The sequence below is a fragment of the Penicillium concentricum genome, assembly GCF_028827145.1.
Source record: "Penicillium concentricum strain IBT 3081 chromosome Unknown utg000001l_segment0_segment0, whole genome shotgun sequence".
NCBI lineage: Eukaryota > Fungi > Ascomycota > Eurotiomycetes > Eurotiales > Aspergillaceae > Penicillium > Penicillium concentricum.
In genome coordinates this window covers 8296652-8319263 of record NW_026622754.1, presented here as the reverse complement: position 1 = coordinate 8319263, position 22612 = coordinate 8296652, and the positions used below count along the sequence as shown (strand labels likewise).

Here is a 22612-nt window from a genome sequence, read left to right as displayed (position 1 = left end):
CAGTCCATTACCGCCAGTGTACCAGTTCAGATTGTGCCTAAAGTATAGATTATAATATGAGTATTTATACATTCAAATACACCAATATTGCACCTATTCTATATATACTTCACGGCTAACTCTTCCTATGCCAATATATATACCCCATGAAGTCGTCGGAGTGCATCGAGAAGTCTGTTCGCCTAGTCATCATTGGTAGAGTATTATAAAAACAGCTAAGAAAAACTACTAAAAATACTACCAAAAAGGACAGAATTTACTGCAGGAAAATCTCAAGTGGCGCACTGGCGGTAATATTAGACGCACATGCTAACTAGGTAGAAGAGTTTGCCAAATGCCAAGCTCTTGGCCTTATGTACGAAAGCTCGACGGCGCCACTCGGTTGCATGAGACATTTACCTCCTTTGATTGGAACGGCAGCAAACTAGTACGGAATTCCTCGGCATCAGACTTATTAGCAGATTCAGGCTCAATCACGGCAGCATCCATAGAATTGGAATTTCCGTCAATCTACTCCGTACTTGTCTGTGTACTACCGTACTATTTCTTATCAGCTGGTCTGTTCAGGGGGTTGCATATTGATGCGCTTTCCTATCTATAGCCCTGACTGTGTATTAGTTTGCAGAGACTCTTCCCGTGCGAGGTAATTTCCTGGAACAAAGGAGTATCTCGAGCTTTTATATTGGTTGTAGACATTCTTCGTACGCCGAACCGTTCTGTGTGAAGACTTCAAATGAAAGAAATTTGTACATTCTGGATACATAGAAAATAAAAATATACGTACAGTCTAAATAATCACATCTCAAAAATAAAAAGCTATTAACAAATTTTGGAAGCTCACTTGCTTCCCTTCCTCCTCTATGTTCAATTCAAATCTTTCAAACTTCACTCTGTCCTGGCCCAAGCCTTGACTGTTGGGCCCTGCCAAATATGGCGTCCGCGAACAAGCCAATCTCCACAGGCGAATAGCATAACAAAGCCAAGCACAGGGCCGGCATAGTTCATGTTCTCGGCGGTAACTGGCAGAGTCGAGGGGAATGGAAGGAAGATGGCGAAATATGTGGCGAAAAGAATAGCAAAGAGATTCATGGGGAGGCCGAGTTTTCCAAGAGTGAATGATCCCTGTGGGATATCCCGAGGAGCCATGAAGCGCTTCATGACAAGGAGGACGAGAGGGATAATGTAGGAAATGTAGAGACCAAGTGTGCTGATCGAGAGAATAGCGCTGAATGCAGCGGTAGAGCCAATCTGAATGAATGAGAGTGCGAAGATGCATGACGCAACGAGGAACAAAGCACGAATGGGGATCTTGTAGGTTGGGTCGACGTAGGTAAAGAAGACTGAGAAGGGGAGTCCGTTGTCTCGAGCGAAAGCCCAGGTGAGACGCGTGACGGAGGCGAGGCCGTTGAAGAAGCCGATCCAGCCGGGCAGGATGCCCATTGTCATGAGGACGTATGTGGCTGCCTTGGATTTAGTTGCTTGATAGGTGATTTGAATGATGGGGTAGCCTGTTGGGGTGGTGACTGCTTCAGCGTAGTCGCCCATGCAGTAGAGGATGGCGATCAGGTAGCCCAATGCGAGGATTCCATTGATTAGAGTGCCGTATATCATGGAGCGGGGGACTACAAATTTGGCATTCTTGACTTCTTCGGCCATGTGGATGATGCCGTCGACGCCTGTTGGTATTGATTAGATTGTTCAACATTTTGGTAGAGGAGGGACGTACCACTAAGGGGAGTAAGAACACCAAGAAGACCGATGGAGAATACAACTCCAGGGTCCTTCCAGCCACTCAAGCCGCTGACAAAGTTGTCCCAGACGAATGCGTCGGGGTTTCGAGGGGCAAGGATGACGCAGACTGCGATAACAACAGGTAGGAAGACGACATGCATGATACCGGCAGCAACCTCGACGCCTCCTAGAATTCGACGGGCAAATATATTCAGGAGAATCGGAATGATTGCAACTGCCCACATGAGCAGGGTACCACGCCACCTTTGCATCTCATAGTCGGGGTACTGCAGCACAACCATGCCCTGGATTTGGTTGCCGATGAAAAAAGGTGCGATACACACGAGACTGCTCCAGCTGAAGACAGTGACCCAGCCTGATATGTTCAGCATACGGCTATAAAAGGAAAATGACAAGGCATGCGCTCACCCTGAAAGAAACTGATGAATCGACGACCGCGAGGCGCAAGGAAATAGGACCAGTGATATTGAGCACCTGCAGTTGGGTGACTGTTTCGAGGTTAGCCGGTCTCAGCTAGAGTGTTTCAAGAGGCGCGAGTATGCCGCTGCTCGCAGCATCGAGATGAGATGCGAGGGACGCGGCGGACTTGCAGTGCCACATCTCAGTCATTTGTGCACATACATAGAAGCAAGCTCGGCTAAGGAGCAAGCGATGGACAGATTCCCCACGGTGGTTAAGATAATGCCATAAACAATTGCTGCGGGGCCGCCGTTGTATAGTCCCGAGAGCAAACTACCGCCGGCAGTTTCCCATGAGGCAAGCAGACAAGCGGAAAATGCGACCGATGAGAAGAAATTGAGATATTTCTGTTGAAAGATTAGAGTCTGAGCAGGTCAATTGAACGTTGGGTATTTACCTCCAGGTGTTGTTTTTCGCGCACTGTAGAGCTCTCATAGCCACCATTCCCACTCCCTACTGGCACTGAGCGCACAGCGCTGCCGCTCTTCATTTCCAAATCTTCTTCCTGCATATTGAAATACGATTAAGGAGAGGAAAGTTGGAGAAAATAAAAAAAGTCAACTGAAATTAGACCAGTCGGCCAAAAGGCGGAAAGAAGTACTGGCCGTTTTTGCCTTCTCATTTCCGTGAGAGACTAGACAAGGGTCTGATATTGCGGAATGAATGCGAAACAGGTAGTCAACCCAGAAGCGAGCTGTTATGCCGTGTTGAAACAATGTCTTGTTCGCTTAGGCGCACACCCTTGTCGTTTGCAATCTAATGAGACCGTGCTATTTAATGCCGGATCTGGACTTCCGGGAAATCATTGGACTGTTACAAATTTAATAGCACCGCCCAGCGTCCGCGCTTTGTCGTTGGCTACTAGCATTTCCTAGTAGAAGAGCCGGTCTTTTCTAGTTTGTAGTCCGAGCGGCCTTGTGAATCCTTCGTAACCTCGGCCCACTCAATTTCAGATCTGTTGATCATAGTTCATCAATATGGCCAATGCTATTGATGGAAATATATCGGACCCCACTTAAGCGGTCTCAAACTAGTATTGGTATGTTCGATTTAACACATCGTACTGACAGGATTTACATCCCTGCACAATATGAGAAATAGTACCGCAAACCCAGCCAACAGCCACCCACCTGTCCTTGCAGTGAATTTGGGGTCGGACTCAAAGAATCGACAAGGATTGTAAATTATCAGAATGAAACTTTAGTATTCAAGATGTGAAAAAGCAGCTTATTATATGACATCCATCCCCGCAAGTTCTAAAAAAGTGCGATGGCCGACCAAAAGGACGCCTTCCAGGCTCTATCAAGTGATAATCGAGGCAGTATTATCACAGTGGTCTCCGTGCCCCTTCTGATTGTGACCATAATTTTTGTGCTCGCCAAGCTTAGTTCGGTGATCTATTTCAAGCAGCGACGGACAACTGCCAATACTCCCATCTGGGTCGCTGTGATTCTTGCAATTATTCAAGTCATTGTCTTACAGAAGGCTGTGGATCATGGACTGGGAAAGCACCGGGACCGGCTGAGCGAAGGCGATGTTCAAGCCTGGAGCAAATTAGCCTTTGCTGCTCACCTTCTGCTCATCCTTATCTTGTCGCTTTCGAAAATCTCGACCATTCTGCTGATCTGGAAGTTGACGCCGAATCAAAACCTCCGTCGCGGCTGTGTTGTCGCCGGTGGTATAGTTGTCGGCTGGTCGATATTCGCAATTTTCAGTACAGCTTTCCAATGTGAATTGCCCGATGTGTGGCTATACTCTCCTGAGCGATGTGTTGGAAAGGTCAGTATACACCAGGAAAACGGCCCACAGTTTAACACATCTAACCCCAAGCAGGGAGCCCTACTTTACCCCATCGCAGTCATCAACATCCTCACAGAGATTATCATCGTCGTCCTGCCATTTGTTATGATGCAACATGTCCAGATGGCCCAGGACAAGCGCGTGAAGATCCTGTGCTCCTTCTCTTTGCGCATAATGTACCTCAGCAACTCCAGGAATTTCCCTTTCGAATTCAATAACTAACTCGTCACAGTATCGTCGCCCTCGGGATCGCCCACCTAGCCCTCCTACCTTCATTCGTCAAATCAACCGATGTCTCCTGTCCGTGACTGCCTCTTCCAACTTCGGCAAACTAAGTCTGACAAGTATACAGGGGATATCGCCATTTGGGAAATAATCGGCCAGACAATGATGCTCACAACCATCATAGTCGCCTGCGTCCCGACCCTCTACCACATTTTCGCCGGCCTACACTCTGGCCTGACGACAGCCCAGATCCCCGACGGACTCGAGCTCCCGCAGACCAAGGCCAGCGGGTATATCAACCAATCCTCCTCGGCAGCAAGCCAGTCGCATTCGCGGTCGCAGTCGCGTGGACGCCAGAAGAAGAATGGACGGTCAATGTTTGATGGATGGGGAGGCCAGATCGGGGTTGTCACTGAGGTTTCATCGGGGGATCCAAATCAGAATAATGAGGGCAGACAGTCTAGTTCGAGTGAGGGGGCTGAGAGTACGCGACATTTGACGCAGGATCTCCAAGGGAAGGGAGGCGTGCTAAGGACGGTGGATGTTACAGTAGAGGTTGAGAAGCACTATCATGAGAACCGGCTATAATGGGTATAACATGGGGTGTATCATAGATCGATGGGGAGGATTAATGCTGATTATGGATACTACGTACAAGTGCAATGATCACCGAAAGGCCTTCTAGAATTAACAAATTAAATTCCTTATTAATCTGGGATTTTTAAAACGGCACGTTAAGTCCATCAATGACCTATATATCTGTGTACATGGTGCTGACAACGGGGTTGGATGGTTTCCAATAGCTAAGGTGATCTTGAACATAGCCACACCACTTATTTACTCGTATTAGTCGTATCCATATACTCCGTATTACTCCAGGTAAATAGGATTTAAATAAATGTTTCTAAAGGAATCCGTAAATACGAGCGGTGGATCGAACCACCACGACAATACAATTTTACCGAACCCACCCATACTAGGTAACTCCTATACGCTGTCCCGAGGTCCTGTATAGGCATTGAAGCTCCTATCCATATCTGTAGCCATAGGCAATATAACGTACTTAGGTTCCGTATAGATGTGACTAATTTTAAATACTCCCGCCCGTCTAGTTATAAAGTCCTGGAGATTGTATGTACTTACATAATATGCATGTAGGCCCCGTCCACGTGGATAGCCTCGGGACCCCGAGAGTCTATCTACCCGCAGACGGGTAACCAAAGGAAAAAAAGGTCCACCTGGGCACTCTAACCGGCTTAGTCAACTCCTGCGAAAGTCCTGTAGTCTCAAAATATTATTTTACAGCCTTCCTTCGAGATATGTTAACTTGGAAAAGTAAGAGTGAGGCGCTCCCTATCTACCCCCTAAACCCCCTATTTTGTAAAGGCGCCACCTCTGCAGAGTAAATTATACGGCGATTAATTGTGATTAAATCATCGCATTTTCAATAGGAAGAGATATTACAGTAGTAATACTATTAAAGAGAGAGATAATCTGATCTTTATATTAAAGAACAATTGATAGAGGTATAATGGAGGTCCATAAGAATGCAAGTTGATGTTAAAAACCGGGATGAGCCAAAAGAAAGTCTTGTTGTGGTGGTTCGATCCGAGGTGATCCTGATAGTGAGTGCGGTTGAAATATAGAATGGCTTTTGTAATATAAAATGTGATGTCTTTTCAGCAAACCTTCTAGTTTTTTTTTGTTGAAAAGGCTAGAAAGATTTTCCACTACTATAATTGTACGCTTTTTTGTCGGATGAGAAACCCCAACATTTTCAGTGGTCTTTTCAGTGGCTTAACAGATATTTGGTTTAGATGTTTTAAGGTATTTTCTACCCCTTCTCGGCTTTAGAGGTAGACGGTAGAAAGAAGGTAGTCGGAGGCTTAATTTGTGAAACGACTTTCCCATGTGATTCAGGTACCTCCTGGCCGATATGCAAATTCGCACTGGTACTAAAACTGCTCGCAAATAAAGCAAGAATCAGATCAACGTCCTCTCAATGTCTCCAAGGTGACACGTTACCAACGCGTTCTCTCGCCATTTTCAATGGTGTGTCGAGCTTATCTGCCCCATACCTAAAAAGCAATTCGACCACTTCGTTTGCTACCGCGCAATTATCGACTGCCGAATGCAGAGGCGTGTAGCCCATGCTTATTCCTGCATTGACATCGGCACCGAACATCAACAACTGCTCTATAACTTGAGTATTGGCGACTGAGGCTGGGTTTGAGACCGCTAGATGGAGCGGTGTAAATCCATCATCATCAGCTGCATTGATATTGGCTTTGTAGGAGAGATACATCCCAGTGAGAATTTCTCCTTGGGTAGGACTGGATGCTGCAAGGTGCAATGGTGTTCTCCCTTTTCTATTCCGTGCATTGACATCCGCACCGTGGTCAAGGAGAAGTTTGGCTATCTCAATACATCGAGGATTGTAATTGGGTTATATCATCCGCAATGTTGACATCAGCCCCGGATTCAAGTAGTACCTTGAGAGTCTCGTAGTAGCTAAAGGGCGTTTGGCGGTTCCTATGCAAGCACAGACCACGCACTTCCCAGGGGCTTTCTTCATAGTTGGAGTAATTACCCTTGAATTTTATGGTTTCATCAAGAGCAGTGAATCCACAAATGCTTGTGTTGTTGACATCAACCCCGTAATCAAGCATCAGTCTGACGATAGTAAAGTATCCCTTCTTTGCGGCAACTCGAAGCGGACGACAATCGTAATTCAAGTCAAGATCCATTCGGGCGCCGTGGTCGAGAAGTAGTTGCACAACTTCTTCATGTCCATTTGCAGCGGCATCGGAAAGAGCCAGTCCGGAATGATATGACGAGCAACGATCAGCTCTCGCACCTGCTTTCAGCAACAATCGCACTCTGAAGATATTTCCAGATTCGCAGTACGGTCTTAGATTCAGATCTCGATGGCAGATACACTGGAAGCAAAGTTGATAGAGATCGGGATGGGTTTCGAGGACTGAGATGACATCTTCGACTTCTAGTTCCGCTAGAATAGCGATTATTAGTTCATTAGAAGGTGAAACAAACGACATCTTGTTTGATGGTAAAAGAGAGAAGCTGCTACTGAGTGATGAAGGCCGAAGAGCAAACTTTCTAGCCTCAGGCTAACAATCACCAAATAAACGGAGATAGCATCAACGGGCGGTCCGATCATTAGAAATAACACGGATATGACCTTGGAGTCCTTGGAAGAATAATTGACTTATTTGGCCTTGTCAAATCCTTTCTGATAGTCTTTCTAGATGTTCTTTCCAGTAGTCTTTTCGGCAAATTCCAGGAGTCCTTTCAGGCGTCATTCTAGATCCTTTTACATGTCTTTTCTTTTTCGCTGCTATGTTACTTTTGTACAGTATAGAGCTGCATTGGGTGGTTCCGGCTAGACTTTCCCCCTTCTATACTATCAAAACTACACCTAGGGACACCAATCAGCTGACTTTGTACTGAATGCTATTTATCTATTCAAGCTTAAGTTTTCGACGGCCAGCATCAAATTTCCAACAGGGCCCATGCCGGCTTGATCAAAAGTAGCAAATGAACCACTAGAGGAGCTTTCAGACAACCCCTCGATAAATTCCGACCATTCCGTTGGTGAAAAATACGATAATTCGAGAGAGATACGTGCCAAGACAGCGAACTCATCAGCGTACTGCATAAATCCATCTTGCTCATGGGTTGTATCGATTGAGGCGCGCGTATATAGTTTCTGATTTGATTTGCAAGCGACGTCCAATCGGTCAAGTGCCTTGCCCAACGGATTATCAGAAAGTGGAAGGGTGTATAGCGAGGATTTCTGATGGAATATAAGGCCATGGATCGCTGTATTCTGAAGGTCAACTGAACGTCCTGCGAATAAAATCGGGAAATGCTCACCTGTAGCGATTGTGAACAAATTTAGTTTGCTAGCACCGTCTAAAAAATTCGGGTTTTGGTACGGACTGTCATTGCACAACCTGCGAACGGAATCAACAAGAGATAGATGTTTCTCCGGTAGTCCTGGGTTTGACCGGACAGCAGATAGAAATTCGGCAGGAGAAGATGCCTGAAACCATGACTCTGGAGACGTCAAATCAATTTGCATCTCCTGGAGAACCATTCTTGGGAATGAATTATGAAAAATCACAAAGGCGGAGTCAAGAAGGAATACATAGTTGCACATTCTATGTTCGTATTAGTATACAACTGGCAAGCGTAATTTCATTGAACGCACCTATTGATTTCTTCTCTTTCAATCCATGCTCGCCATTGGGAATCGTCAAATTTCGAGGTAATCGGTTGATGGCTATGTCTAGCCCTCGACAATCCCATTGCCCGTGTTGCCTGTAAAAAGTTAGAGAACAAGATTGAAGAATGAGGGCAATCTGATAGGCTGTACGTACTGACACGAACTTTGTGAATTGATCACGCTGAATGCGAACCTTTGATTCATCGCTCCCTTCCCACTTTTGCATAATACAAATCAAATAGGTTGCTTGCAAAGTGCTGATTTGGGCCAAATGGTTTTGATCGGTAGCTTCGGCCCTAGTTGCCGTGGTCGAGAACATAGGTTGTGAGAACACAATCGCTTCTGCAATATCTAGTAGTGATCTTGCAATGTGGCGATCAGCCTTATATGGGGATGTACAGCCTCCCATGAGCGCCATGTTTGTAAGAAGGAGAGGCGAGCAGGAGTCGATTTTGAATGTCGGCCTGTGGAAGATTAGACAGTGGGGATACCAACGATCCCAAAATATATCAACGAAATGGAGGATATTCTCTGGCGAAAAGAATAATATGACATCAGCCATAGTTACACCCTCTTCTGTTTTCTCGTCACAAAAAGGGAGAAGCATGTGCCAAATGCGACTGGACTGAAGCCTCAGGGCATCATTCACGAGATGTGCTCTTGTAGGGCTGTTACATCTGGTAGATGGTGCCCTGTCCACATTTGACCATGAATAATCCTCACTCAGAAGACATGGATCTAGGCTCGTTTGAAAGGTGCCACCAGAGGGACTGTGATCGTATGGTTCATCTGCCATGAACAAGCGATTGCAATTATATCCTTCGTTGATTCCAGCTGCACGAGTAAACTTCAAAAGGAAGTCAAACCGGCACCGATCAGCGATGCCAATCTTATTTATCAACTTTTGGCCTATACTTGGCTTTTTCTGGGCTCTGGAAGCGCCAGGAACATTTTGCTCGCCATTGTCATCATAAGAATCTCCCGCACTCACAGATACTTGTGAATATCTTTGCTTTTTGTGAATATACGTGCAGTGCGAGTTTTGAAGAGTACACTCAGCACAAGGGTTGCCTTGGTTACAGGCGCGTTTGCGCTCTGTGCAACGATCGCACGCATGCTTTCTTTTTCCAGATCGAGTGCGCTGGGGCACTGGGTTCCCAGATGCTAAGCGAGCTACGCAGGTCTTCCAATGGCGGCAAAGGGCATCACTGTCAAGATTTGATGTTGTCAAATGGCCGAGCTATCCAACGAAAGTTGATCTGACTTTACCTGCGTGTGAACTCAGAGCTACAGAACTCGCAGAGATGTGGTTTCTTGTCAATATCTAAGCAATGATAATTTAGTAGTCGATAACAAGAAAAATAATATCGAAGGGGATTTGCATCGTACGGATTGATCTGTGTCTCTTGAGGTGTTGGATCTTTCCGAAGGTTTGGGAGCAAACGGAACACTGAAAAGGCATAGAGTTCAATTGGTCATTTGATGAAGTTCGAGCTTCCATTTTCAGGGAGGTTCATTGACTTCGTGCGTCCGAAATTAGTAAGGAAGTACATGTATCTCCTATGATTTCAAATTTTGGGGTAGTGCAAACGGAGAAAGGCTTGAGGGTATTGGTGATGATCAACATGTCACATGCTCAGGTATTATTACCACTCCAAACATGCACATCTGTTTATAAGCCTTTAATTGTGCACGGATATGAGATATACATATATAATACTGTATTATTACAGTACCATACTACCGCCTCATGTAGTATGACCCCGGATGTATTTTATGCCTTTTTACATACATAATTTCATCTTTCCATGGACTCTTTCACTCTCCAATCCCATAAATGAGCGATTCCTCAACGTTTTGCTAAAACTTTACATTGAAAGGATCCCTCCATCTCTCCAATTCCCGAGCTGCGGACTCGGACATGCTCATCCCGAGAGATCGGATGAAACTCAAACTGACTGATCAAAGTAGTAAGGGTCTTCAATATATTGGTCATGGCAAGATTCCGACCGATGCACATGCGATGTCCAATACTGAATGGAATGAGGAACCGACTCCGGTTAGGCTCTTCTTTTCCTAGCCATCTATCCGGTCGAAATACAGCATGATCTTCACCCCAAATCTCTGGATTGTGATGGAGGACATAATTCGAGATGCAGACATTGGTCTATTTTTAGATTCAGTGGTCAGTATTGTGGACTGCAGACAAATCTGGATAGTTAGAAGGGTAGCCCAAACTTACACCGCAAGGTACGTCAAATTCTCCAATTCTCGCTCCTCCTGGTGAACTGACACTTCGCCACAGGGGCATGGTAAACACTGGGTTAAGGCGAAAATTCTCCCTCACGCATGCCATGGTGTATGGCAAGGAAGCCTCCAATCCTCTGATGGGATAGGAAATGTCTCCATCTTGTAGTGGTTGAAGAGTACTGGCTACCTCGGCGGCGACGGCAGCCCATATCTCTGGGTTATGGATGAGGTGCCAAAAAAGTAACGTTAATGTACCGGAGGTCGAGTGAGAGCCTGCTACACTAGTACAAGTAAGTAAACAATCCAAAATTCCCAAGTACTAAAGGGTATACTCACAGCATGGCAAACGCCTCTGAATTGATTTCTTGCTCGGTGAGACTGGCGCCGGTTTCAGCGTCTTTTGCGGTCACGAGGCTTTCGAGTAGATCCCGACGGTCGGATGCATTGTTGATCTTGTTTCTAACACACTCCGAGCACGTTACTTTGAGCTTATTTCTGCTCTTCAATAGTCTTCGCATCCATGGGACGGGCGACCATCGAGCTAGGAACTTTGATAGTGTCTGGAGGGGAAGTTCACCAATTACGCATGATAGGAGAATGTGGTCGTTTATTGCGTGTATTTCATCTGCTTCTCCTCTGAGTTGGGCATTGAAAGGTCGACTGAAGGCGACCTCACCTAGGATATCAAGAACAAAGCACGAGATGGTGGACTTGAGGTCGAAGACCTCTCCGGTCTTTGCGAATTCGTTCAGTTTGCCGAGCAATATCTCTATATGGCCATTGATGAGAGGTTCGAAGTTTTCGACTGATGCCTGTGAGAATCCGTGGGATAGTTGTCGTCGACGAAGGGCATGGATCTGATATTGTTAGCAGGTTGTCTGATAAATACAAACATAATCTCTTACATCTTCATCCCTACCCCCAAAGAGATTGGGGTTAAATGCAGTAAAGGCATCATAGAACTCTGTCTTTCCCATCTTCCTGCCGCCCTTGTAGATCGGAGTAATGGCTTCGCCATCCCAAAAATGGAGATGGTTAGGGCCAATTCGGACGACGGGGCCATACTGCTGGTGGAGTTCGACTAGCTTTTCGTGGAGAACAAGTTTGTAAACATAATAGGCCTTCCAAACGTTCGTCAAAGAAGCTATCTTTGGGCCTGGGTACTTGGAAAGGGGGTGAAAATATGACATGTATGATATATATCCCATGAGCATAAAACTGATTACCAGGCCTGTTGTCTGGACCAGTCCCAGCACCGACAGTGCTGCAAGTGACTCTTCGACCATTTTAAAGAATTATTGATGGAAAGAAGGAGATTTCTAAAAACCCGCGGACTAGAAGTAGAATATTTATGTGAATTCGACAAATACACAAAGCAGAAGTATAACTGCCGTGGGTGCCATCCTGGAGTTTCCCCACACTTTGAAGCCGCGGGATTTCCCACAGCCCTTTATACTATATTGTATATCCATTGCCCATTGTACAGACTGTAATTTTGTTCAAACTATTCACGATTTACATAATCTACATAAGATAACTGATAATACTATAAGCCAATTCGGCTTGGCGTGGATATGAACTCTTCCGTCTTACCCCTTGAACTCCCCAACACGGTAGTGTGGAGATATCCCGCAGGTCACCCCGATAAGGCCGGGGGTACTTTTCTGCTTACGAGAACAGTTAAAATAGATAAGTACATAAATAAGAAACCCTCCATTCTAATAAAAGAAAAATCCCGCAATCATGTCAGTCACACATGTCTTCAAAGTCGTAGACGGCCTCTCACTCGAGATCGACGTCCTCTCCCCACCAACCAAAGACGAAAACACCCCCGTCGTCCTCCACTTCCACGGAGGCTTCCTCGTAAGTCCAAAACATCATTTAAACCGAAAAGCAACAAGCCATCTCACAAGCTACGTCACAGTTCCTAGGCGATAAAACAACCTTCCCACCCCACTGGCTAATAAACGCCTGCCAAAAACGAGGCTGGACATACGCAACAGCCTCCTACCGTCTTCTGCCCGAAACCCCAGGCTTGGAAATCCTACAAGACGCAATAGACGCCGTAAACTGGGTGAATGCAAATATCAGCAAGCGTGTAATCATCGCCGGTTCCAGCGCAGGCGGATATCTAGCGCTCGCTGCTACCGCGCACCCCGCTACACCGCGGCCCCTCGCTCTGCTCTCCATTTACGGAATGATGGATTCTTCCAGTGAGAGGTATATCCATCCTGGTCAGCCGCTTGTTGCTCCAGTCGAGGATGAAGCGCAAGCTTTGAAGGAGGTCGAGGATGCTATGCGGGACGATGCTATTGATGGGTATGCGTTTCCGACGAACCTGCCTGCCGATCGTCGGTTTGGGTGGATTAGGGCTTTGCATCAGGCGGCGCAGTATCCTGATGTGCTTACCAGGAAGGCTGGGTTGGCGGCGAGGATTGCTGGGGAGGGGCTTGGGGCGATTTCAGTGGAAGATCGGGTGCTTTTCCCTGCTAGGTTTGGGTTTGATAAGGATTTCCCGCCTACGGTTCTTCTGCATGGAGATGCGGATGAGTTGGTTGGGATTGAGCAGAGTGTTGCAGTGGCTCGGGCTTTGGAGGGGCTTGGGGTGGATGTTTCGTTTGAGCGTGCGGAGGGACAGGGACATGGGTTTGAGGTGAAGGAGCTCATTGATTTGGATGGGGAGGAGGTATCGGGAGACAAGGCTGTGATTGATCCGCTCAGGCGGGTTATTGCTCACCTTGAAAGACATGTTCAATGATGTTGGTAGGGTTTGATAAAGACATTGTGGATTAGATTGATTATATACGAAGCACCGAAATTACTATCAAAGTAAACAATACCACCCCCATATCCTCACAGATCATTTCAAGTTCCAAAAAGCGCCAGTAAACCACCCGTAAGATCCAAATAATAATAATAAAAATCGTACATCAAGTCAACGTTTCAAATACAAATACACATCAACATTCAATATGGGAATCACAGAATTTCGGAGAATCGAGATTCTCTTCTTCCGTTGACCGTCTCGCCGATAGTAGGTGGCACAGTAAGACCCTGGCCATTAGCACTATCGCGCAGACTCTGAGCGTCAGCGCCCTCGACATCCTGAGATGAAGATTGAATCCCCGAGTCACGACGTGAGTCACCGTCGTTCGACTCATCATGGTTATCGGAGACGGTCTTGAAGAACGTCCTGCTCAGACGGTTCCTTCTTTTGCCATTGCCATTTTGCTTGGTTGACCCCGGGGCAGAGTCGGCACTGTTAATCTTGCTCACATCAAAGTCGTTGCTGTAGTAGCTTGAAGATCTGTTGTGAGTCGGGATAGTTTCGCCAAGAGGGTGTGAGCCAAGTGCTGCGCCGCGAGGCTCGTCGCGGCCGGTGAGAGTGGCTCCACCTTGGAAGGCGGGTTCACTGTCTGTGTTGAACTCCGGAGCTGGCTGATGGGGGTAGATGGGGACTGGGCCACTGGAGCGGCGGACGAGACGGTCGCGGAACCAGTTCTTGAGCTTGGTGTCGGCACGCGGGCTTGTGACTGGTGGCGTGAAGTAGTGCACAACTGATGGACCGGAGGCAGCTGCATCTCGCTGCTCGAGGTCAAGGGGTTCGGTCTGGCTTCGTGTCGGCCGCCGTGGGATTGCCACTGGCACATCGTTTTCATCGGGCTTTGAAGGTTCAGTCTCTGGGGCTGATGAGACGGCTGCGACGCTTTCGGGAGCGGCTATTTCTGTTTGAACAGAAGCTTCATCGGGAATGGTCTCCCTCGGCTCTGGCACAATAGAAGCTTGCTCGGGGATAGTGTCCGTCGACGCATTGACGTCCGGGGCTGTACTCGGAGGCCGCTCTAATACAGCTCCTTGGGTAACAGGCGAGACAGCTTGGGCCTCTTCGGTCTCAGATTCCTCAACCCGAGCTCGCTTGCCCTTCCTCCGCCACAAAAAGAATTTGGGAACCTTGCTCTCGGATTTGTCGCGCTTGCCTGTTCCTAATAAATTGGTCAGAGGATATCTTGCAGGAGGAAAAGACTCGGTGACTAACCTCTCAGTTGTCTCTCCACCTCTCTCATATCAGCTTCGCGTTCACGCTCCACAGCAGCATGTCTCTCCTCCTCTTCAGCGTCCAAACGGGCTTCGATTTCGTTGGCCCTCCGTTGTTCAGCATTCTCGGTAATCTCATCAAGAGCAGGCTGGAGGCGAGACCGAGCGACAGCATCGACGTCGGCCATGTCCATATACTTTTGGCCGCCGATGTTCACTCGATCCCCTTGGGTGTTAACGGCTTCAAATTCCTCCGCCTCCCGTCGCACGCGTGCCTGGGCAGCTTCATCCCACCCCCTCTGTACGGAAGCCGGAGCGCGACCGGTGTCCGCACAAACTCGCGCCTCCATGTCCTGGAGGGTTCGGTCCACATTGCGACGGGCAGCTTGCATAAGCAATTCACGATCCTGCGTCTGACGATCCTCTACGTGGCCCATCTTGTTCCGCAGGCTGGTCATCTGGTTCCGGATTTGCCGAGACTGCTCTGCGTCAGTCTGAGAGGCATCCGTATCGCTCGAAGTTCTCTTGCGACGGGTGATCAAGCGCGACCGTGGTGGAGGTGCAGTGCCATAATATAGCTGGTAGTCTGCATGCTCATCCTGCATAAGCGCCAACTTCTCGGCGGCTCGCTTTTGCGCTGCCTCTTGTAGGGCAATCGCACGTCGGAGGGCAGACCCATCTGCAGTGGATACGGTCTTGCGGTAGCCCAGTTGACTTTGTCCCTTTTGGGCTGCTCGGACGGCGGGAGATTCACCGGTTTGTTGCTTAGTACCGGTGACTTTGTACATCTCCTTTGCCATTGAGATGGCAGCAGCGCGCTGCGAGTTCTTGTTGTTTCGTTCCTCCACTTCGGGTTGGACAGGTGGCGATGAGGTGTACAGCTTCGGGTTAGTGTTAGACATGTGTCGGACCCGGCTTGATTCGAGAGAAGGGTCTAAGTGGTCAAGGGGGTCCTCCTCTTCCACACGAGAATATCGTGATGCGCCAATTGAAGCGTCATATGGAAGTTCGGAGGTAACACCTGCGTCACTGGGTGCCGAGTCGGCTCTCTTACGCGAGAGGGTGTAAGCGCCCGATGCGGCCTTGAGCGCCTTGTCCTTCGGGTTGCCGCCGACGGCTGTATGGTGGTAACGATCGGTTGAGCTGCCACGCCTGGCAGCGGATGCAGAAGCCTGGCTCACCGAGGCTCTCTGCTCACGAACAGCGAGCATTGCAGCTCCCAGCCCCTCCGCGCTGTGTTGGGTAGTGGATTTGGGTTGTTGGGGCGGAGCATAGTCCTTCACGCATAGTGCAGCCTTCTCGGCAGCAGGCTGTCTTGCCGGGGGCTGCCATACTTCGACAGGTTTGCGATTTGCGTGTGCGATCGCCGATGCAGCGGAGGCGTGGCTGAGCTTTCGGGTACCACCAACCGCGTGTGAGTCTGCCGCAGAGCACATTATTAGCATGGTTGTTTTCGCCCATATCTAGGGATGAGACTTACTCAAGTTCTGTGGTTTTGTTGCGGTCGGGGCGCGGAGAGATGCCCTGCGTTCAGGGTGTGTCACATATAGGGCAGCAGTCGCGGCTATTTCACGTGAGATTAGCTATCAGCTGGAGATAATGGATGTAGATCTTACCATCATCTGCTAGCCGTGGCTGGCGAGTTACTTGTACAGTCGCCATATTTGAACAAAGATAAAGAAGTCGAAAAGAAAAGAGGATAGCAGAGACAAAACTATATGTGGAATGGAAGTCCGGAAAGCTTCTTTCATCCCCGTGACGTCGATCAGAAAGCCATTGCATCATCGTTGGGGAAGATCGATCTGCCCCGGAGCTACGGGGATCTCATACGGGCGCTAGTGAACGATCTAAGTGGAGTGAAGGATTCCGCATTTGAACGAGCCGAGTCTCATTTTCAGGTGGTGACGTGAGGACTTGAAATTCTAACATCTACATGGATCCACGTTGATATACGCTATATATGCTGATCCTCCACGTTCATTCGAATGACGATAACACTTCAGGAGTAATGGTGGGGCATGGCTGAAATAGGCAATTGCGGCCTTAATAATGAGGCATTCAATGCCAAGCATTTTATTATATAGTAGTATTTTGTTGGAATGCGCTACACGACTGCAAATTTTACTATTATGTAGTATTTTAATGTACGTATGTATCTTTACTTCCCGGGTATAGACATGGAATTCAACGTATCATGACCCTACCCAAAGTGTCGTGCTTCACCAGTCTGTCCCAATGTTGGTCCTAATCACCGCCATCTCACCCTTGCTGGGGCACAAGAACTTCCCATCCGCCTGCACCTTACATAGCCCTAGCCCCGCGCTATTCAGCCAGTCGCGAGGGATAAAAAAGTGTCTTATCACTGTAGTTTCCAACCCGCGAGTGGATGGTAACCATAGCTGCGCCGTGCACACCCATAGGGCATTGTCAAGGAAGACGAGACGGCCATCTGCAAGAATTCCAACCGGCTGCTCCATGCATTCGGCAATAGCAGGCGGGATATGTACAGCGCTGATCGCATCAGAAGAGGAGGAGCCCGTCTGATCTTCATATAGCACTGAGGTATCCAGTAGCAGAAAGCGAAAACGCCTGCCATTCGCGGTGTTCTCGGACGTGGTTGCGAGATGCATTTTGGGGTGGTATGATTGCGACACAGCTTCCAGTTTCAGAGATGGTGCCGACTGACTATCGGAGCTGTCGCCGACAAGATTTTGCGAGAGGGTATACTTGTATTCGAGGGCATCCCAAGATAATGCATTAACTTTGCCCATTGTTATGCCCAGTAGGATAGTCGGATCTGTTGGGTGATTGTCCCATTGTGCAGGTGGATCTGAGGGGTCGATTTCTATCTCAGCAGTTATGCTACTGTCTGCGAGACAGAGGACCTGAAGTCTCTCTGTGCCGCAGACTAACAGTCGCTCAGATTTGCTGTCGAAAAGAATCTGTCTGATATGGCCGCGGCTGATAGACTTTGTCTCCGCAAAGACTGTTTTCGTGGAAATTTTCTCCGGTTTTGACAAGTCGATGCTCCTGACCGTGACATGCCCATCAAGCAAGCAGTACGCAACGTACTCACCGCACTGGGCCAGGGCGAAGTGGACAATATCCATGCCGAAAGTACATTCCGTAATGAGGTGTTTGCGTTTGGTCTCTATATCACAGATCTCAATCTTTCCATCCTCTGTGGCATGCGCGAAGATATTCTGGTTCCTCGCGCAGTTTGCCACTGCCGTGATTGGCGGCTTGGTATCGGCATACGCTTCGGACGTTGGCAACAAGATCATGGAGCCGTTGTTGTCGTCTAGTTCCGAGACCCAGCCGGTCTTTATTTTCTGTTCGTACCTATTCACGCTCTCGCTCTCCTCGGATGGACCTATGCTGGTGTCATTGATCCTGATCAAACAATTTAGCTCCCATACATTGCACCAGGACCCACGCAGATCATAGAGTCTGCGACTGTCGGGGCTAAATGTAATATTCGTGACCATAGAATCCGAAGTTAGTTTATACATCTGAATCATATGCGAGTAGTCGTAAATTCTGACTGAGCCTCTCACGTCGCTGGTGGCGAAGACAACGCCATTGGGACAACACTGGATATCCGATGGCGTGTTATCTGACTCCTGTTTCACCTCTTCGTAGCTGTCGTCCATCGGACCCCACTTGAAGACATTGCCGTCACGATTGATTCCGATAACCTCGCCACTGAAGGGATGCCAGACCACACGGTTGACACCTGTCCAGGATGTTGTGTTCGTTGTCTGTCCCTGTTTCTCCTTTTGTCTGCACCTGGCAATAACTTCCGGTGGGTCAATATTCCAAACGGCCAGAGGGAAGTTTCGATAGGCGACAGCAAGCTGTGTGCAATCTGGGCTGAAGTCAACCGAGGATGGGGTATTGACAAACGCTCCCTCGGGTAGTGAAGTTTCCAGGAGAAGAGAGGGGCCATAGGTAAGCCATGTTGGGGTATTGTTATCAAAATCCAGTCGATACACACGACGAAAGTCAGTAGCAACGATGAGAAACGATTCGTCTTGTCCGAACCTCAGAGACTTTGGTCGTTCCTGGTGGGGGCTTTCGATCTTGGCGACGACAGTCCGGTGACTTACCCTCCACACGTACGTATTATCCAGGCAATAGCAGGCCAGGAGCGAGCCAGAGTCGCTAAAAGAGATGGAACATATCGGCTCGCCAGGATTGAAGCCAGAGTGGTCTTGGAAGATGGCATTACTCCACAGCCGAATCCTGCCATTCGGTCGGCCGTTCGCAAGAGCAAGATACTCCGCCGACACTGCAATATACAATGCAGAATCAGAACCATTTGATACCCGAGCAAGACAATCATCCCAGTCTGTATTTGTTATACCAGAGACAGAGATCGTATATGATGATTTTTTTGCGTACTTCTGGTAAAGCACCGAGTTCTCTGGACTGAGGGCAGGAATGTATTTGTAGATAGCATTGGGATCATCGCTCAAATGAATCCCGAATTTCGCTGTCATCTTCAAAAGATCCAAAGCCCATGTCTCCAGCAACGCCAGTTCTGGCAAGCGAAGCAGTGGTGGCGGCTTGATCGCGTCGACCTTCCTTCGTTGCCGGACGAAGCTCATGAGATGGGAAGATACTGCCACCAAATGCGAAAGATGCCCATTCATAGCTAGGAACTGAACCCAAGGTAATGGAAAATTACCGCTGAAAAATTTAACAAGGATGTTAAGTACCCTGTCAGGTTCAACAGACGAGCGATTCAGGTGAAGAGCCCAGGAAACCGACGCACACGTAACGAAGATGGGAGTTTTGCGCTGTCGGATTTTGATTCTTAGAGACATATCGCAAAGGAATTTTAGACACTAAAATAGGAGCTCTTCGTTCACCTCACATGCATCGAGCGAGAATGGAAGCCTGGTACAAGCTCTGAGGTATTGTCGAGCTGTCTGGTGGACCAATACGACCTGATTGTTGGCGTTGATGACCACAAACTGACCACAGATTTCGCTGATTGTATGTTTGAGATCAATGACTGTGTGGAGCTCCGTGGAATAGGGCTCCATGATTTCTTCTATCTCAATAGGTCTGGTCGAGTACATGGCCCAAGAAAGAAGTATCTTACAAAGAGTTGTATTCTCCTCGCGGTCTATCTTTGCAATGGCCTCAGCCATTCCATGATAGAGCTTGTCCATGCCATCCGGCGTGGCACGTAGGACCTGTTTGACTTCTTCTTGGCGATGACAATTGATGACAATTTTGAGGATGAGACTGGCCCACAGGAAGTTGCCTTGCGAGCGGCACGTAATTTCCTCAATGGTTTCGTGCTTAAAATCCTCGAACTCATCGCCCGAGAGAAAGGAATCCATTTCATCTGCAGCCACGAGACGTATGTCTTCCAAGTTGTCTGTCAAAGCAACATCTGTGATGGTAACTCGCCTCCTTGCTCTCTGGATAGCTTGGTTGATGTTTGACAGTGGACGACTGAAGAAAAGGACTCGGATATTGCTCTGGGACGTGCTAATATTTGAGATGAGATCGATAAAGGTTCTGCTCGATTCCGACTCATCCAACCCATCTATGACCCAATACATCACCGTACTGATGGCTGAAAGTCTAGAAGCAAAGATATTTCGCCAAATTGTGCGCGCATCCGCTTTGTCGACACGCATGCCTGACTTGACAACTTCCATAAGAGCTCGCCGAAATGACTCATCTTCGACCGCAATCTGGTAGGCCACTGAGCGAAGCATGTTGCTCAGGGAACGCTTATGAACATCGGCATCCTTAAAGAACCAGTACGCACACCTTTCTCGGCGCAGTTGAAGGGATTGGATTACAAAGGAGCACTGGATCGATTTTCCACTCCCCGGAGGAGCGTGTGCCCAGAGAATATGGGGAATATCTGAATCGAGCCAATCTTCAAACTTGGGCTTTTGCAGCAGATGCTCACATGTTCCTGCCTTCCAGACTGATTGCAGTGAAGCCAAGTCCTCTTCCGGCGGGCCCGTCACTCCCAGCCACTTTTGGATCATTTTGATATCTTTCTCGGTATCATGCTCGTGTATTTTCGAAAACCGGAACGCATTGACGATGCTGCGCAGGGCGCCTCGCACTGACTTATAGTTGGGGTCATTCCGACTGGAGAACTTCACCACATCGTGATGGTTTGCCATCAAAGGCTGTGGAGTCTCATTATGGTAGCCTAACACGGACGAATACTTTTCTAGAATCATCACATTCATCGGTCCAACCGCGGTGGTGAGAGTCTCGTAGAACGAAAATATCTGCAATTTTGCCGCATGATGGCGAAATGTATCATTTAGCTCGTCGATAGTAGTGCTGCCTTTTGTGAGCTCTCTAACGTAATCTTTCGGGGAATGCCCAAAAATGGAGCTGGTGAGAATCCGGTTTAGGGACTCTGCGAGATCAGTCCCCCGGTGCGGAGTAGCCATGAAGAGAACAGCTTTGATGCTAGACGTAATTTTGCGATACTGCTCGTTGAGATGCCCATGGATGTCTACCACTGAGGTTAGTAGGCTCGTTCACCCATGATAATTCCGCTGAAGCTCCTCCAAATCCGATCACATACAAGCTTTCTTGAACACAAGACCCCCCATCGAGTGTGCGACGATTATGATTGGGACTTCGCCCATCTTTTCGTCACCATCTTGGTCGTATTTCATGTGAAAGAGCAGGTCATTGGCGAAGTCACCAATCGACAAGGATGCCTGCTCCTTCTTCGCAGCAAAGTTTGCGTTGTAGCCAAACGTCAAGATGCGTGCTGTAGACAGGTCTGGTTCCTCTGCCAGCCAATTCTTGGGCCAGAGCAACTTCAAGTCCCGATTCTTGCACCATATTCGTAGACTAGTGCCTCCGAGTCCGTGTATGAACAGGATGTCCACGGTCCGGTGTTTTGACTCTGGGGCGTGGAGAACTGTGAGACCCATTGGGTCATCTCGGCGATCTTGCGAGCGGCGCCGCTGACGCTCTGGAGATGTTGACGGAAATAGTTGGTTCTACGCATTAGAAGTCTCAGTGGGTTCCGATGTCCGCTTGGATGTCACCAACGGCCCATGGTCCATGTACAGCTCGCTTACACCCGAACTCCGTCGTCGAACATTGGGGGATTGTTCCAAGGAAGTAGATATCGGTGAGCCCTGGTTCTGACCCTCACATGTCGAGTTGACCTGATCATTCAAGTCATCCAGTCGGGGAGTCTGGCCACGTTGTTTTGATTTGAGTCGTCTCCACTGTAGAGGCAAAGTTGGAGAGTGTCAGCAAGCTTCAGTCCATTAAGATGAGCTCTGCGAATGGAGTCCCTTTTGACAGATACAAATCGCGGGACCACCCCAGGCAGGGCGGATTAAGCATCTGGGGGGCCGCCCGGCGCTTCGCTTCTGGAGAGACTGTGTTTCCAGCGCAAGGAGGCCTTTCAACGTACCATTTTTCCTTTCGCCAAGGGCCTCCACCGTTCCACGAGAAAATTGCGCGAGATTCATGTGGGTCTGAACAATATGAACTGGAAAGCGATCGGTAATAATTAGTAGGCTAGAGGTGGCAGACCAGATTAGAACGCTCATCCGAGTGACCGGAAAGTATCGCTCGCGGCCTCCATAGTACTAAGTGTCTAAACCCGGCGTTCGTTTAGAAAACTCGGTAGATCGTCCCTCCGCTCAGACATTTGTTTCCAGTTCTAATCTTCTAATATCGGCAGTATGGGCGGGACCAAGTTGGGCCCATAGCAGCTTACTGTGGGGCAATATGTTTGTCGACACTTGCGAAATGCGGGCGATATTGGATGCGGACGAATATCATCTTGGCCTATTAAATTCATACGCTAACCACTAAGGCGCCTAA

The 22612-nt window shown here is 48.2% G+C and overlaps 9 protein-coding genes across 9 annotated transcripts; 2 read left to right on the top strand and 7 right to left on the bottom strand.

Moving 5' to 3' along the window:
• Positions 1 to 885: 885 nt before the first annotated feature.
• N7517_003205 (putative GABA permease) lies at positions 886 to 2722 on the bottom strand (the record flags this gene model as incomplete). The annotated part of the gene is made up of 5 exons (XM_056720935.1): positions 886 to 1676; positions 1727 to 2107; positions 2161 to 2240; positions 2374 to 2558; positions 2609 to 2722. 5 exons carry the CDS (start codon positions 2720 to 2722, stop codon positions 886 to 888), a joined length of 1551 nt encoding a protein of 516 aa, XP_056585070.1.
• Positions 2723 to 3480: 758 nt separating this feature from the next.
• N7517_003204 (uncharacterized protein) lies at positions 3481 to 4824 on the top strand (the record flags this gene model as incomplete). The annotated part of the gene is made up of 4 exons (XM_056720934.1): positions 3481 to 3990; positions 4045 to 4187; positions 4244 to 4311; positions 4364 to 4824. 4 exons carry the CDS (start codon positions 3481 to 3483, stop codon positions 4822 to 4824), a joined length of 1182 nt encoding a protein of 393 aa, XP_056585069.1.
• Positions 4825 to 6235: 1411 nt separating this feature from the next.
• N7517_003203 (ankyrin repeat domain-containing protein) lies at positions 6236 to 7292 on the bottom strand (the record flags this gene model as incomplete). The annotated part of the gene is made up of 2 exons (XM_056720933.1): positions 6236 to 6655; positions 6705 to 7292. 2 exons carry the CDS (start codon positions 7290 to 7292, stop codon positions 6236 to 6238), a joined length of 1008 nt encoding a protein of 335 aa, XP_056585068.1.
• A 419-nt stretch (positions 7293 to 7711) lies between these two features.
• N7517_003202 (uncharacterized protein) lies at positions 7712 to 8900 on the bottom strand (the record flags this gene model as incomplete). Its single annotated transcript, XM_056720932.1, has 3 exons — positions 7712 to 8354; positions 8468 to 8577; positions 8637 to 8900. 3 exons carry the CDS (start codon positions 8898 to 8900, stop codon positions 7712 to 7714), a joined length of 1017 nt encoding a protein of 338 aa, XP_056585067.1.
• A 1431-nt stretch (positions 8901 to 10331) lies between these two features.
• Positions 10332 to 12018, bottom strand: N7517_003201 (Cytochrome P450 E-class group I; the record flags this gene model as incomplete). The annotated part of the gene is made up of 4 exons (XM_056720931.1): positions 10332 to 10649; positions 10725 to 11013; positions 11069 to 11589; positions 11638 to 12018. The coding sequence occupies 4 exons, from the start codon at positions 12016 to 12018 to the stop codon at positions 10332 to 10334; spliced, it is 1509 nt and encodes a 502-aa protein (XP_056585066.1).
• A 457-nt stretch (positions 12019 to 12475) lies between these two features.
• N7517_003200 (alpha/beta hydrolase) lies at positions 12476 to 13490 on the top strand (the record flags this gene model as incomplete). Its single annotated transcript, XM_056720930.1, has 2 exons — positions 12476 to 12595; positions 12657 to 13490. 2 exons carry the CDS (start codon positions 12476 to 12478, stop codon positions 13488 to 13490), a joined length of 954 nt encoding a protein of 317 aa, XP_056585065.1.
• Positions 13491 to 13711: 221 nt separating this feature from the next.
• N7517_003199 (uncharacterized protein) lies at positions 13712 to 16429 on the bottom strand (the record flags this gene model as incomplete). Its single annotated transcript, XM_056720929.1, has 4 exons — positions 13712 to 14715; positions 14769 to 16187; positions 16248 to 16331; positions 16384 to 16429. The coding sequence occupies 4 exons, from the start codon at positions 16427 to 16429 to the stop codon at positions 13712 to 13714; spliced, it is 2553 nt and encodes an 850-aa protein (XP_056585064.1).
• A 557-nt stretch (positions 16430 to 16986) lies between these two features.
• On the bottom strand, positions 16987 to 19422 carry N7517_003198 (WD40 repeat domain-containing protein; the record flags this gene model as incomplete). Its single annotated transcript, XM_056720928.1, has 1 exon — positions 16987 to 19422. The coding sequence occupies one exon, from the start codon at positions 19420 to 19422 to the stop codon at positions 16987 to 16989; it is 2436 nt and encodes an 811-aa protein (XP_056585063.1).
• Positions 19423 to 19617: 195 nt separating this feature from the next.
• N7517_003197 (esterase/lipase family protein) lies at positions 19618 to 22199 on the bottom strand (the record flags this gene model as incomplete). The annotated part of the gene is made up of 4 exons (XM_056720927.1): positions 19618 to 21272; positions 21345 to 21771; positions 21853 to 22005; positions 22197 to 22199. The coding sequence occupies 4 exons, from the start codon at positions 22197 to 22199 to the stop codon at positions 19618 to 19620; spliced, it is 2238 nt and encodes a 745-aa protein (XP_056585062.1).
• Positions 22200 to 22612: the final 413 nt, after the last annotated feature.